This window comes from Dasypus novemcinctus, chromosome 1 (genome assembly GCF_030445035.2).
Source record: "Dasypus novemcinctus isolate mDasNov1 chromosome 1, mDasNov1.1.hap2, whole genome shotgun sequence".
In the NCBI taxonomy this organism is placed as follows: domain Eukaryota; kingdom Metazoa; phylum Chordata; class Mammalia; order Cingulata; family Dasypodidae; genus Dasypus; species Dasypus novemcinctus.
The window spans coordinates 188,270,613-188,283,853 of record NC_080673.1 but is presented as its reverse complement, the minus strand read 5'-3'; the positions used below and the strand labels follow the sequence as shown (position 1 = coordinate 188,283,853).

The 13,241-nt window shown below is 33.5% G+C and overlaps 1 protein-coding gene across 5 annotated transcripts in view; it reads right to left on the bottom strand.

Annotated features, from left to right (window-relative positions):
- Positions 1-600: 600 nt before the first annotated feature.
- KCNIP4 (potassium voltage-gated channel interacting protein 4) overlaps positions 601-13,241 on the bottom strand; it is a 1,217,739-nt gene continuing 1,205,098 nt past the window's right edge. For all 5 annotated transcript variants that reach the window (XM_004482470.3, XM_004482474.2, XM_004482473.3 and 2 more), the window contains 4 exons: positions 8,161-8,268; positions 6,165-6,269; positions 3,347-3,409; positions 601-2,071 (listed from right to left, as the gene is read on the bottom strand). In XM_004482470.3, the coding sequence (XP_004482527.1) occupies positions 2,024-2,071; positions 3,347-3,409; positions 6,165-6,269; positions 8,161-8,268 (324 nt within the window). In that variant the 3' untranslated portion in view covers positions 601-2,023. The remainder of the gene's footprint in view (positions 2,072-3,346; positions 3,410-6,164; positions 6,270-8,160; positions 8,269-13,241) is intronic.

Genomic DNA, 13,241 nt, shown 5'->3' with positions numbered 1-13,241 from the left:
GTAGTAGAAGCTGACTCTGGATCATTCTTCAAGAGGTAGAGGAAGAGAAGCAGAAAATGAGAGTAAGACCTTCTCTCTTCTGGTCAAGAAGAGAAACCAGTAGGGACCTGAGTAGCCATACCAATTCCAAAGTAGACCAGTGCTTTTGAAGGGATGGACTCTAGAAGCTGCAGTATTACATCCAAGGAACATCAGAGAACCCCCTTTCGTGCTCCATCCCTCAAACATCTCTAGTGACCTCTTTGCAATTCCCCTTTCAGATGTGATTCACAGCTATAATTTGGAAGATTGAAAGTGATTTCTGAAGAGTCATAATTGCGGAAATGTTAGTCCTCCCTCCCTCGGAATTTTATGCCTTTCCCTGATCCTTCCCTCTGCACTCTTTCCTCCGGTTTCTACTCTTTTGTCTCATCCTTAGGTCACACTAGCTAAGAGCTGCCTGCCCACTGGTCTTGCTTTTACTTGTTTCATTGAACTTTGCACTACCGGAAAACAAAGATCTAAGATCTAGAAAATGCCATAAGTAAAAACGTAATATTTTTATTCTTGAAGTTATAAAATTTGTTAGACTAAAAACCTATAACAGACAGTAGAGTTATAAACATTTTACTTGCTTTTATTTTTCCTTTTAGAAATACAAAATGTGCACATTGAGTTTACACAAACACGCGATGGCAAATTTCATTGTACATGTATTGTACTACTTTTAATTTCTACACTGGTGATGGCAGGGCAGCTTTCAACATCCTATCTCTACACCAGAATAGATACCTGATTTATTGTTGCAAAGACAATTGCAAATTTCCTCTGACTGTAGTCTCTTGGTCTTTGTGATATTTCTGCAAAACAGGAAGATGTATGTATCTTCAGTATTTTTGTGGCAACTTTGCAGTATTGGCTGAAGATCATTAAAAAGAATCTGAATTGTTGGAGTTTTATGATGAGCTAAATCATTATGCAATCCAGATGAGTTGTTCAGCAGTTCTACTCATTTACTCCTAAATCTTGGTATCATAGTTCTCAATATAAAGGAATGGAATCACTGGTGCTTTCAAAGTGAATTCTGCCTACTTAGTTTATTCTTAGTAGTCAGGATTTCTTTGTCCTTCACTGGCTTGTAATATAAACATGCCATGAGAAAATCAGGGGGAGGGGATGGACTAGGCCTTTAATGCTGTTAAGGATTCCTTGTTACTAAACTTTACTGTGTACTGGAGGACAGGTATTTTGACCTTTTGCATATGCCTGTAAACATCCTTGCTTTATTTCACCTCTAATTGGACGTCTGCTTAATGACACAATAGAAAACAGTCCACCTGTAAGATTGAACAAGTTCAAAATTAGATATGTTATGTAGGCCTTGGCTATAATATGTATTCTGAAAAATTAAGAAATGCTTATTAAGTAAGCTTTGTTAGATATATGCCAACATCTGGTGTAAAGTAATTTGTTTCATGTTAATAAAAAATGCCAGCTAAATTAACATCTTTAACAGAAGGTGGCAAATCCATAGAAACTGGGCGTATGCATTTTTTTTTTAATTGAAGTAATCTTGTTTTCTTAAGGTATATAAATGGGTTACAGCATACAAACATGAAAATTAATTTGATTTCTGGAAATTAAATGCAGATGCCAATGTTTTAGAAAACGATTTAAAATCCTGGGGCTGATTTCATACAAATGAGTAGCAAAAAACACAGCTATTTTAAAATCACTTTGAGATGTGAAAGCCTCAATAATCCCATAGCTAAAGAATCAATAAAACTATATGCCAGGTTCTATTACTTCTGAATATTCACAGGGTATGAAATGACTTAGAACAGCCCATGAACTCAGTGGCATTTTGGAAAGGATGCAGATTTATAACTGGAAAACTCAAATCTTTTGGTGATTGCTTTATATTAAAACAAAGCTTGTTTGCATAATGTGCCTCAGTGTAAAGCTGAGCAATCTATGCTAAAAGTGGTAGCTCCAACTTTAAATGTGGCAGAATAGTTTCTGTTCAATCAATCTATTTGACAAGTTAAATCACATTTTCAAAGAGCTGCATGGAACGCATTATGTTTTCATCCTGTAAGGGAGAAACAGAGGAATTAAATTCAGCATATCTGTGAAAAGGACATTGTTCTTGCCTTGAAGTACCGGCTTCCCCCACCAGCCTCCTTTGCCACATGCTCAAATACAGAGAGTTTACAAATGTAAATACCATTCTGTCCATTTTCCAAGTAGACAACTATAGAGGGCCCATTTTATGTTTTGTCAAGTCCATCAGGCTTTAAACATTTTATTCAAATGTTACTTGGTGATAATATTTCTCAAATCATATGGCCAGAATGGGAACCAGAGAGGTGCAGGGTTTGTTAGGAAAAACCATTTCCTAGTGCCTGTGTTCAGTTTGGCATTATTCCTTAGAAATGACATTAAGGGAACTCATTTTGGGCATTATAGGGGAACTTGGTGATTATACATTGTGGTAAATGGTAACCAAATTAATAGTGGCTTCCACTGCTAGAAACCAAGGATAAACATCACCAGTATGCACTTTGATGTCACCAAATTAATTTGAAGACCACCACATTAAAATTTGAATTGAGTAATAAGCAGCCATCAGGAAAGAGGAAGAAAAACAAAGAGAGAAAAGCCAAAGCAGCAACAAACTTGTCTCCATGATTATTTTAAAAGCTGTTTCCTGTGGGTCTACCCATACATGAAGTCAAATTATTCTAGGTAAGCTAATGCTGGTCTCCCACCAGGTGACAGCAGAACCTCCCAGATTTCTCCCCTTAAAGAATTTTCTGCTCTTTATTCATTGTGACTGAAGAATTATGTTGGGTAAAACTGGAAAGCCATTTCTTGTCTACATACACTAAAGGAAATACATTTCTCTTAGAAATCACGTAAAAGCTTGGTTTCTGATGCATACTTGGCTGAACTGAAATTCTGATTTTATGAAAGTAGAGAAAATATACATGTTATAGGCTAAATCTGAGAAAAGAATAATTCGAATATCATATATGTTTTATACTGAATGGTGAATGTTGTTTAAGGTATATAGAGAACAAAAAAGCAGTGCACATGCAACTTTTGTATCTCCAGGACTGCATACATTGCCTACTTCAGAGTCAACACTGTAAATGTTGATTGAATGCCCGGATGGATGCATGTTTTCAGAATGATAGACTTATCTTGGCTAAGCAGAACTGGTAGGTTTAGGAATGCAGTCTTTATATTTTGCACTCATGTTCAGTTCATGGTGGCTAGCTGGCAACACTCATGAACTGAGCATTCTTATGCTCAGCATTGTTATGAAAGCAAAAGTGATAGATCGTGTGCTCTCAGTACTTACTTTTTGGCAGCTTTCAATAAACTCATCAATGGTAACCACCCCATCTTTATTTTTGTCCATTTTCTATTTAGGAAAAAAATAACACAAAATCTTATTCAGACATGGTGATGGTTAGGCTTAATGTATCAACTTGGCCAGGTAATGGTGCCTGGTTGCTTGGTCAAGCAAGCACTGGCCTAATTGTTTCTGTGAGGACATTTCGTGGGCTTAAATCATTACTAAGTCGATTACATCTATGATTACATCTACAGTCAACTGAAGAGATTGCTTTCAGCAATGAGAGACATCTTATCCAATCAGTTGAAAGCCTAAAAGAAAAGTGACAATTTCAGCAGTCAGAAGACAATTTCCATCTCTACCTCCATTAGCAGCTTCTCCTGAAAAATTCATTGAAAATCTTCATCATCATTCCCAGTTTGTAGCCTGCCCTATGGAATTTGTACTTATGCAGTTTCACAGTCATGTGAGATTTTATAAAATATTTTACAGATTTATTTATTTTTTTAATGAATTGACAAAGATAAGACCTTGGCTTTTTCCATTCATAGAAATACTGACCTCTTCTAGCTTATATTACTAAATCTAAGGTCACCTGATAACAACTTGGGATAACTATTCCTGTGCTTCTAAAGTTATGATGAAAACCTACATTCCTAATTAAGGGATTTTCCCCAATTAAATGGACATGAATAAGCGGAAAGCCTAAAATCTGGGGACTCATTTTATTTGTTGAGGGAAACCCTTAAAACTCATTGTAGTAGTTTGATATTGTTTATGAATTCCAAAAATAGATTTTGGATTATGTTTGTAAGCTGATTTGTCCCTCTGGGCTTATTGTACTGAATTCAGAGGTTTGACTTTTACTTGATCAAATAATGATAACAGCTTTGATTGGGCCATGTCATAGGACATTTCTTCACAGAAAAACCACACCACTGAGAAGGGAGGTTGGAGTTTTAGTGCTGGAGCCCTGGGAAGTAAATACACAGAGAAACAGATACATGAGCAAAGAGAAAAGACTCCATTAGACACAGCAGAGGCCCCAGGAAGAGTTCATCTGATAGTTTACAGCTGACCTTGTGGAGAGACCAGAGCAGCTGAACCTGGAGAGAAGGCCCAGGAGAGAAATGAGACTTATCCCAGCCTACAGCTGATATTAGAAGCAGCTGGTACTGCAAAGCCTTAAAAGGAAGAGGAAGCCTGAACCTTTGCAGATGTTGGCAGCCATCTTGCTCCAACACATGGCAATAGACTTTGGTGAGGGAAGTAACTTATGTTTTATGGCCTGGTTACTATAAGCTTCTGCCCCAAATAAATACCCTTTATAAAAGCCAACATATTTCTGGTATTTTGTATCAGTACCCCTTGGCTGACTAATATACTCGTCAATGCCATTTTTTAAACTACCAAATTAGGATATAAAATAAGCAGAGATAATTCATGGCACAAATCATAGATGTGCATGGTATGCATCTAATTTTATCTATTGCCAAGGAGAGATCAAGGGGGTAAGCTTTTTTGAGAAGAACCTAAATAAGTATAAAAGGGAAGAATACTACCCTAGCCATTTTCTTTTCCTGGATGGAAGAATAGGATGTATGGAATTTAAGGGGATGGGAAGGTGTCTATTAGGCAAACACCTCTCATTTATGAAACAGTTTTATCAGTGGGGAAGGATGTGGACCATTGGTTTGTCTTTGGCAATGATTGTATGTTTAGTTATCGAGAGTGAGATTATACATCAGGGTATAGTGAATAATAGGTTTTAATTTCAATTCATAGTAGATTTAGCACCTTAGTTGTACTTCCTCTGCACCTGAATCATCTGCTGTGAAGCCTGGGCTCTAGGTGAGAAGACTGCATTCTTAGATAAATCCTCCATGATTTCTCCATATCTAAGGGATAGTTCTCTTATTAGAGTAAGCATTCAACACTAGATATGAGACTGAAGCCTTGAAGACATTTTACAGTGGTAACAGTGCTTTGATTCAGGAATAGGCTGTTTCCCAAGTCAAATGCATATTATTCCTTCTTAAGCATTAACGTTTTTTTTAGGCAACATAATTGCATTTTTTTTGGCTTGAAATGGTGTTTTCTTCTATCTTTGATTTTTTGGTGTTCGTAGATATTACTGTGCCCTACAGTATTTCTTCAAAACTTTACCCTTTTAGAAGGTTTTTCTTAAAAGCTATCTTAGAAGTTTCCTCCTCTTTTTCCTATTGATTCTGTTTCCCCAGAGAACCCCAATAAAAACATAGCTCTTGATAGTCACACACCTGAACCAAATGAGCTTAAGCTGATGAAAAGAAAGCCCGACTTTTGTGGGGAGGAACTGCTTCATAGCATAATCATGGCTTACTCCTTTTAGGCTACTCCCACCTACAATATAATATGGTGAAGATCTAGAGTTACTCTACCGTAGGTAAATTCATCAATCTACTGCCTTCTAGCTTTGAAGCTCAGGTAATTTGCTGAAACTTTTGGAGGCCTGATTTTCTCTTCTTTAAAACTAGGTTAATGAGGATTTATAACCCCAGGATTCTGATGAGATTTATATGAATGTTTTTAAAAAACATATGAAACGTGAATTGCTTAGTGTTTTATCCAAGATTTATTGAGTGCACAGTAAGTATAGCTATCAGTATTATTAATAAGAAATTCAAAGCTGTAATTATTAATTAGTAGATTTGTAAATTTTCTAATCCATTTTAACAAAATTCTTTTCCTTTGCATGTTTTGAATTATCATAAATGCTTTGCAAAAAGTAGAAGCTTAGCTCTTAATTTCTCTCCCTTCTGACTTCTATTTTCATTCCTACCTGGAAAAATGTTTCAACGTGTTGTCTGGGAGCATCTTCTTTGAGGACAGGATATGTGCATTTACCCATCATATCATATATTGCTTTCATTATATCAAGCATTTCCTGGAAAATAAAGGGCACTCACATTAGGCTTCATGTAATGTGTAAAGAAACTACACTGAGAAGGATTGACAGATTTTCCCACTCGATTTCAAAAGTTCAGTTTTTCATTGATTTTTCATTAGGTGCCCTTTGATTTTGCCAATGAAAAAATCAACAGATTTACACATTAAAAGCAGAAGAATCAGAATATAAAAAACCAACCCTGTTCTTAGTTTCAAAATAAAGCAAATTCCAATGTATCTAACTTGGGCAGGAAAGGAATACTCTGGTTTAATCAGATATTTGGATTTCCATAGACTGCACAGTTTACCTTTGTTTTACTGAGTTATTATGTATCATGTATATTAGTAATTACCAGTATTCATTTAATGATAATAAAATAAGCTCCACACCATGGGATTATTTTTTTTTTAAAAGCCAACTGACATTTTGATAAGTTACAGAGTTCATTAGGATCTTGTTTGCCAGTTTCCCATCTTTGGCTTTAAGCCAAGAACTCATTCTTACAGACTAGCCAAAAGATTTTACCCTCTTGATGAGCATCTTGATTGTTCATTGTTATTATTTTTAGTAAAACAAATTTTAGTTTTTTCCTTGTCATTCTGCTGCTTAGGAGAGTAAAGCAAATATATATATCTAGTTACTTAGATCTACAGATTTCTTGTTTCCTTCATATTAATATTTCCCACATAAAAAGCCTCTGGATTAGGTTGATAATACAGGTGTCATATACATTTTCTTTTAAGAGTATTCTGATTTAAATAATAAGTTGATAAATAAGTTGATGTTTTAAGTATAGATAACTAACAAGAAGCTTTTTGGACTGGCAGAAGTCATGGGATGTATTACATTTAACATAAGTAGCTAATAAGGAGAACATGCTTGTGGTAAGCATAGAAAGGGATGGAAGGACCAAAAGATGCCTAATAATCCTGATGCACTTGGGTACTAAACATTCATCATATACGAAATATACAAGAGACATGAAATATTCAGGATATGCTAAGTATAAATGAACACTTAATATTCATGAGGCCTTAAATCAGTCACCTATTGGTGACATTCATTCTGTCCTGATGAGCCCTCCTCCAAAGAGACAAATAAACCCATGGCTGTTTATCAGGTTAATTGCCAAACTATAGCCATGGCCAGACGTACTTGCCCACTGCTTTTCTCTGATAGAGCAAGTACATGCCATTGCACAGGACATCTTTTGTTTGTGGAATCCCTTGCTCAAAGCTGGGAAGGCTGGTGACGCAGAAAGACAAAACGTGAACATTGACCATCCGCAGTATTCAGTAGTGTGTGGTCCTTCAATCCCACTTGTATCCTATATGAAGTGTGTTAACTTATGCCATCTTTCTTTTCCCTTGGTTTTAAATTGGTTTAACAAACCATGTATTTCAAGCATCTTAATCAGGTCTCTGAAATTTTCTGTTTTATGACCTCTTGGATAGCCTGCCTGGAACTATATTTGGTGCCCCATACCATTGCAACAAAGGTCATCTGAATTACATATGATTGTAAGTCTGTGCTTCCATATTGACAATATCTCATGGGGACAAAAGGATTCTGGTCAAATATTCTGATGTAGTTTGGATGCATTTTCTCATGTGATTCCAACCAGTTTTTATTCCATTTCCAGTATTTATTCAAATGCCATTAGGAAACAAGATTAATCCTTATGTATTGCTTTATATTTGCCTTGGAGATTCACCATAAACTATTTCTATCTATCCTAAACTTGTATTAGATTACTTACGCCCCACCATATATTAAATATTTTGGAATTTGTGAAAAAAATGTTAAAATTCATAATTTTGATTTATATTTTCAATGTATAAAATGAAAATGGCCCGAAGAATAGTTGTGTTGGAAAGGCACTTCTTACTTCTTTAGTGATGTAGCCATCTTTATTTATGTCATACAAATTAAATGCCCAGTTGAGTTTTTCTTGTACTGTCCCCCGGAGCAAAATGGAAAGACCCTTGATGAAGTCCTAAAATGAAATAAAAATACAATTTGATACAGCATTTCTAAAAAAGTAGAACACAGACTCTGATAAAACAATCTCTCAACTGATGGAAATAAGGTTTACAATCCTATGGATTTTGAACCATTTATTTAGCAAAATGATTAATGTGTTCTTGGGCTGTTTCTCAGAGTCCTTGTGGACATACACCAACCCGTGTACCTCTATTTATCCCTTAGCATTGACATTTTCATCTTCTAATGGGAAACTGACTTGTCAGCTGTGGAACTGGAAATTGTATCAAGATGGACATGCAAAGAGCAAGATGCTTGTGTTTAGTTGGTATTGGCTTTTCCACTAAAAGAGCACACAATTTACAGAAAAGAATCTAGTATCACTGTAGTTTTAAATTATAAACTCCCATAACATATTTTCCAAGAAATATATCTGCTAAAAAAAATTGTGGGCTGTCTATATGAGTGGAACCAAATTTTGTGTTTTATTAGAAATCAGGTTACAATTACATACGGGCAGTGGTTACACATTCATGGAGTTGGATGCCAGAAAGCCAGAAAGACTGGATTCAAATTACAGCTATTTCATTTGACAACTTTGTGTTCTCAGGCAACTTAAAATCCTTTTGCCTTGATTTTTATATCTGTAAAATGGAGATAATATTAACAATATCTAACTCAAAATTTTTATGAAGATTGAAAGAGCTAATCTGCTTACAGCAATGCCTGGCTAGATAGAGTATTAACCAGTATCACGATTAGGTGTATTGATTGCATTGCAGATGTGCCAGATTAACCTAATCAAATTTATAAATATTTGTTTTCATATAGTGCAGGGCTAACATGACAAAGTGGTATATTTTGACCTCATACAGAGTTTATAAATAGAGTTCCAGTATTAGGAAGGAATGAAAGAAATAGGGAAAATCAGAAGTAGTCTCCTGGGTACATTGTTCCTCTACATGTCTACATTTCATCATTTTAGCTATTATCTCATTTCTTAATATTTTTGAAAACTAGGTAATGTTTTCATATATTTCAAATTTTTAAATTATGAATGGTGTTTGGTGAAAAAATTCTCATTCTGGATCCCACCATTCAGTTTCCTTGCCCATAGATAATTGGCATTAGTAGTTTCTTATACTTCCTTCTTCCTTCCAAATAATTTTTGCTTACACAAGTATAATGCATATATGTATATATGCTCTACTAACAAATGAGAGTCTAATTCTCATTTGTACTTCACTTTTTTTAATTAACAGTAACTTTTGAGAATATTCTTTTTCATAATTATATATTCTTTATAACTATATCATAATTTATTGAACCAGTCTCCCATTGGTGAATAATTAAGGATTCCTTATCTTTTCTGATTAAAAACAAAGCTACAAAGAATAATTCTGCATACATCATTTATATGTGCATGTTTGTAGGATAAGTTTCTAGAAGTAGTATTTTTAGAAGTAAAAAGGATTTGAACATTTGTCTTTTTTATAAATATTTTCAAATTGCACTCTTAAAATCTGTGTATAAGATTGCTGTACTTTGCCAATACTATATAGTATCAACTTCTGATCTCTGCCAAACTTATAAATATTTCTCAGATTATTTGATTTTATCTTTATTTTATTATGGATAAATTTGAGCATTTTTCAAATGTTTAAGAGCCACTCAAATGTCCTTTTTTTCTAAGTGATTCCCTTTGCTCAGTGTTCTGTTTATAGGTCTAGCTATTACTGATTTATAGAAACTCTTTATATAATAGTGAAATTAGCTCTTGTCTGTGATATGCTTGGCAAGTATTATTTCCAGTTTGTAATTATTAAAAAATTTTCTTACAGCTATTTTTGTAAGGCAGGTATATTTTTAATTTTTATATTGTAGAATTTATCATTCTTTTACTTTATGGCTTCTGATTTATGTCATATTCAAAGGATTGTCTCCATTCTGATCTTATAAAATTATTCTTCCATATTTTTTGCCATTACTTTTAATATTTACTCTTAAATTTAACTATTTGATTTGAAATTTATTCAAATGTTTATAGTCATCTGGTTTTCCCAACATTATTATATAACCCATTTACTTTTACCAACTAACTTGACATCCTAAATTTGTCTTCTCTTTGATACTTTCATGTATTTCTTTATATTTCTGGGCTTTTTATTTTTTTTAATCCATGTATCTTTTTATGTATCTCTATCACATTGTTTCAGTTATTAAGAATTTTAATATTTTTATCAGTTGTTAGGATTACTTCCCCTTCAATTTTCTTATTTCATCATCTGTTTTCTCTATTTTTCCTTGTCTTAATTTTCCATATGAATTTTGAATCATTTTATCTAAAATTTTTAAATACGTACTTTTGGGGTGTTTCTAAAGTTCACGGTACAGCTACAGATCAACTGCAGCAGATCTGACAACTGTGTGATGACTCAAATTCCTATTTAGGTCTTTAGGATGCCTTTCCCTTTGCCAAGTCATTTTTTGTTACTCAGTGTATTTGTTACTGATATAACAAATTACCACAAAGTTGACAGCATAAAACAACACAAATTTATTGTCTTTAGGTCTGGAGGTCAGACATCTAAAATAGGTTTCATTTTGCTGAAATCAAGGTGTCAACAGGGCCACATGCTTCCTCTGGGGCCTCTAGGGCAGAATCAGTTTCTTTGTCTTTTCCAGCATCCAGAGGCCACTACCATTCTTTTCCTTGTGGACCCACCCTCCATCTTTGAAACACACCACTCCAATCTCTGCTCCAATCATCATTTCTCTTCTTTTTCACTTTCTCAGCTTGATCCTTTTGCCTTCCATGTCTAAGAAACCTGGTGATTACATTATGGTCATAATGATAATCCAGTATAATCTACCTATCTCAAGATCCTTAACCTAATCACATCTGCAAAGTCCCTTTGCAAGTAAGGAAACATTCACAGGTTCCAGCCATTAAGACATGGACATATTCAGCATATCACACTCAGGTATCTTTCAGACCTTTTTTTCCCCTCCAAATCACTCTTTCACATTTCTTCTATTTATTTCTAGGTATTTTAATCTTCCTGTGGCCATTGTATGTGAGATCTTTTCACCTATTATATTTCTAAATAGTTTTGTTTTTATATATGACATAAGTGGATTATTTCCATATAATAATTTTATACCCTGCTATTTTACTATGTTTCTATTGCATATGATCATTTTTCCATTGACTCTCCTAAGTTTTTCAGGTATGCAATCATATCAGCTACAAAAGGACTGCATTTTACCTTTCCTTTCTAATTTTTATATTTTTTGTTACTTTCTTTTTTTTAATTGTGTTGACTGGTACCTCCAGAAAAATATTTAATGGCAATGACAACAGATATCTTTATCTTGCTCAAGAATTTAATAAGAATTTTTCCTGTTTCTTTTAAGCATGATATTGACTTTTACCATGTTATACAAGTATACACCATTCCCTTTTTATTTTTAAAAGTATTTATTTAGTTGTTATTTTATTTTGTCAAATGTCTTTTCAGAATTTGTGGAGATCATGTGATTTTTTTCTCCTTAGTATTAGTGATATAACATATTATTAATTTATTTTAATATATTTCCTAATATTGAGTAATCTTTGTACTTGTGGAACAAACCCTACACGATATATATGTATATATTTTTTCTTTCAGTGGATTATATTTTCTAATATTTTATTAAGGAAATTTGCATTATAATTTAATAAGTAACATTGAGCTTTTGTTGTCTTCTTTTGTTTTGATCATTTTTATGGGGGAATTTGGAAATGTTACTTTTTAATATACTGGAACAGTTTAATAATGTGGGAAATACTTTTTAAAGATTTTGTGAAATTCTTCAATGAAATTGCACCTTTTTGGAGGATGGATGGATGAAGGGATAAGTTTTTTGACAACGTTCTTGATTTCTTCCAGAAAATATGAATGGATTTTATTTTTCTTCTAGAGTTAGTTTCAGTAAATTTCATTTTCATGGAAAACAATCCACTTAATTTTAAGATTTATTTGTATGAGCTTTCACATATTCATCTCATTGTTTTCTTTAACTTTCTCTGCCTACATTATTTCAACCTTATATTTTCTAGTGTTTTGTCTTTTTTCTTTTTTTAATTAAATCAACTAATGTTTGATCCACTTTTTAATTTTGTTTGCTTATGCTTCAAGAATCAGCTTTGGAATTTTTTCATTAGAATTTTTTTCAAATACATTAAGTTCTGCTTTTAGCTTATTAATTTCTTCCTTCTGCTTTCATGATGTTTATTTTTTGTTCTTAACCTTACTTCTTGAGTTTTGAACTTCATTTATGTGTGTAGTTTTTTGCTTATTAATATGTTCCTGGTGGACTTTGAATTTTCTTATAAGCATTGCTTTAGCAGTATGCCAGAGATTCTAAGAGTATTTTCATCAATGCTATTTTCTGGTGATTTTGCAATGTTTAGTTTTGTTATCTGCTTGATACAAAAGTAATTAGTATGCTTTTTAAACTTCCATATTATATTGCCTTTTTGTTCCTGACTATTGGTCATTTCTAGTTTATTACATAATGATCAGAAGATATTATTTTCAATATTTCTACTCTTTGCAAATTTTTGAGTATCTCTTTGTGGCCTGAAACATGGTTTAATTTTGGCACTTCATACAGGGCATAAAGTTTAATTTATTTCATGGGCACTGGGTAAAATAAATGTTTCTTTGTATTTATTTTTTACTTTCTTGATTTTTCAGCTCTAAATTTTGCCCCAGCTATTAAAGGTAGCTATTAAAGATGAGAAGTCAGTATAAAAAGTCTGCTTCCCATTTTTACTCAAGGTAGAGTCTAGCATGACAGAAGAGAATTCAAGAGAAGGCCACCAAGCTCTAAAATATATAGTAGGCAGAGAAAGGAGGAGAAGTTGACAAAGGATCCTGGAAAGAAGGTGTTAAAGAAGTGAGAGCTATCAGGAAAAGAGAGCCTTTTATTAGGAAAGGA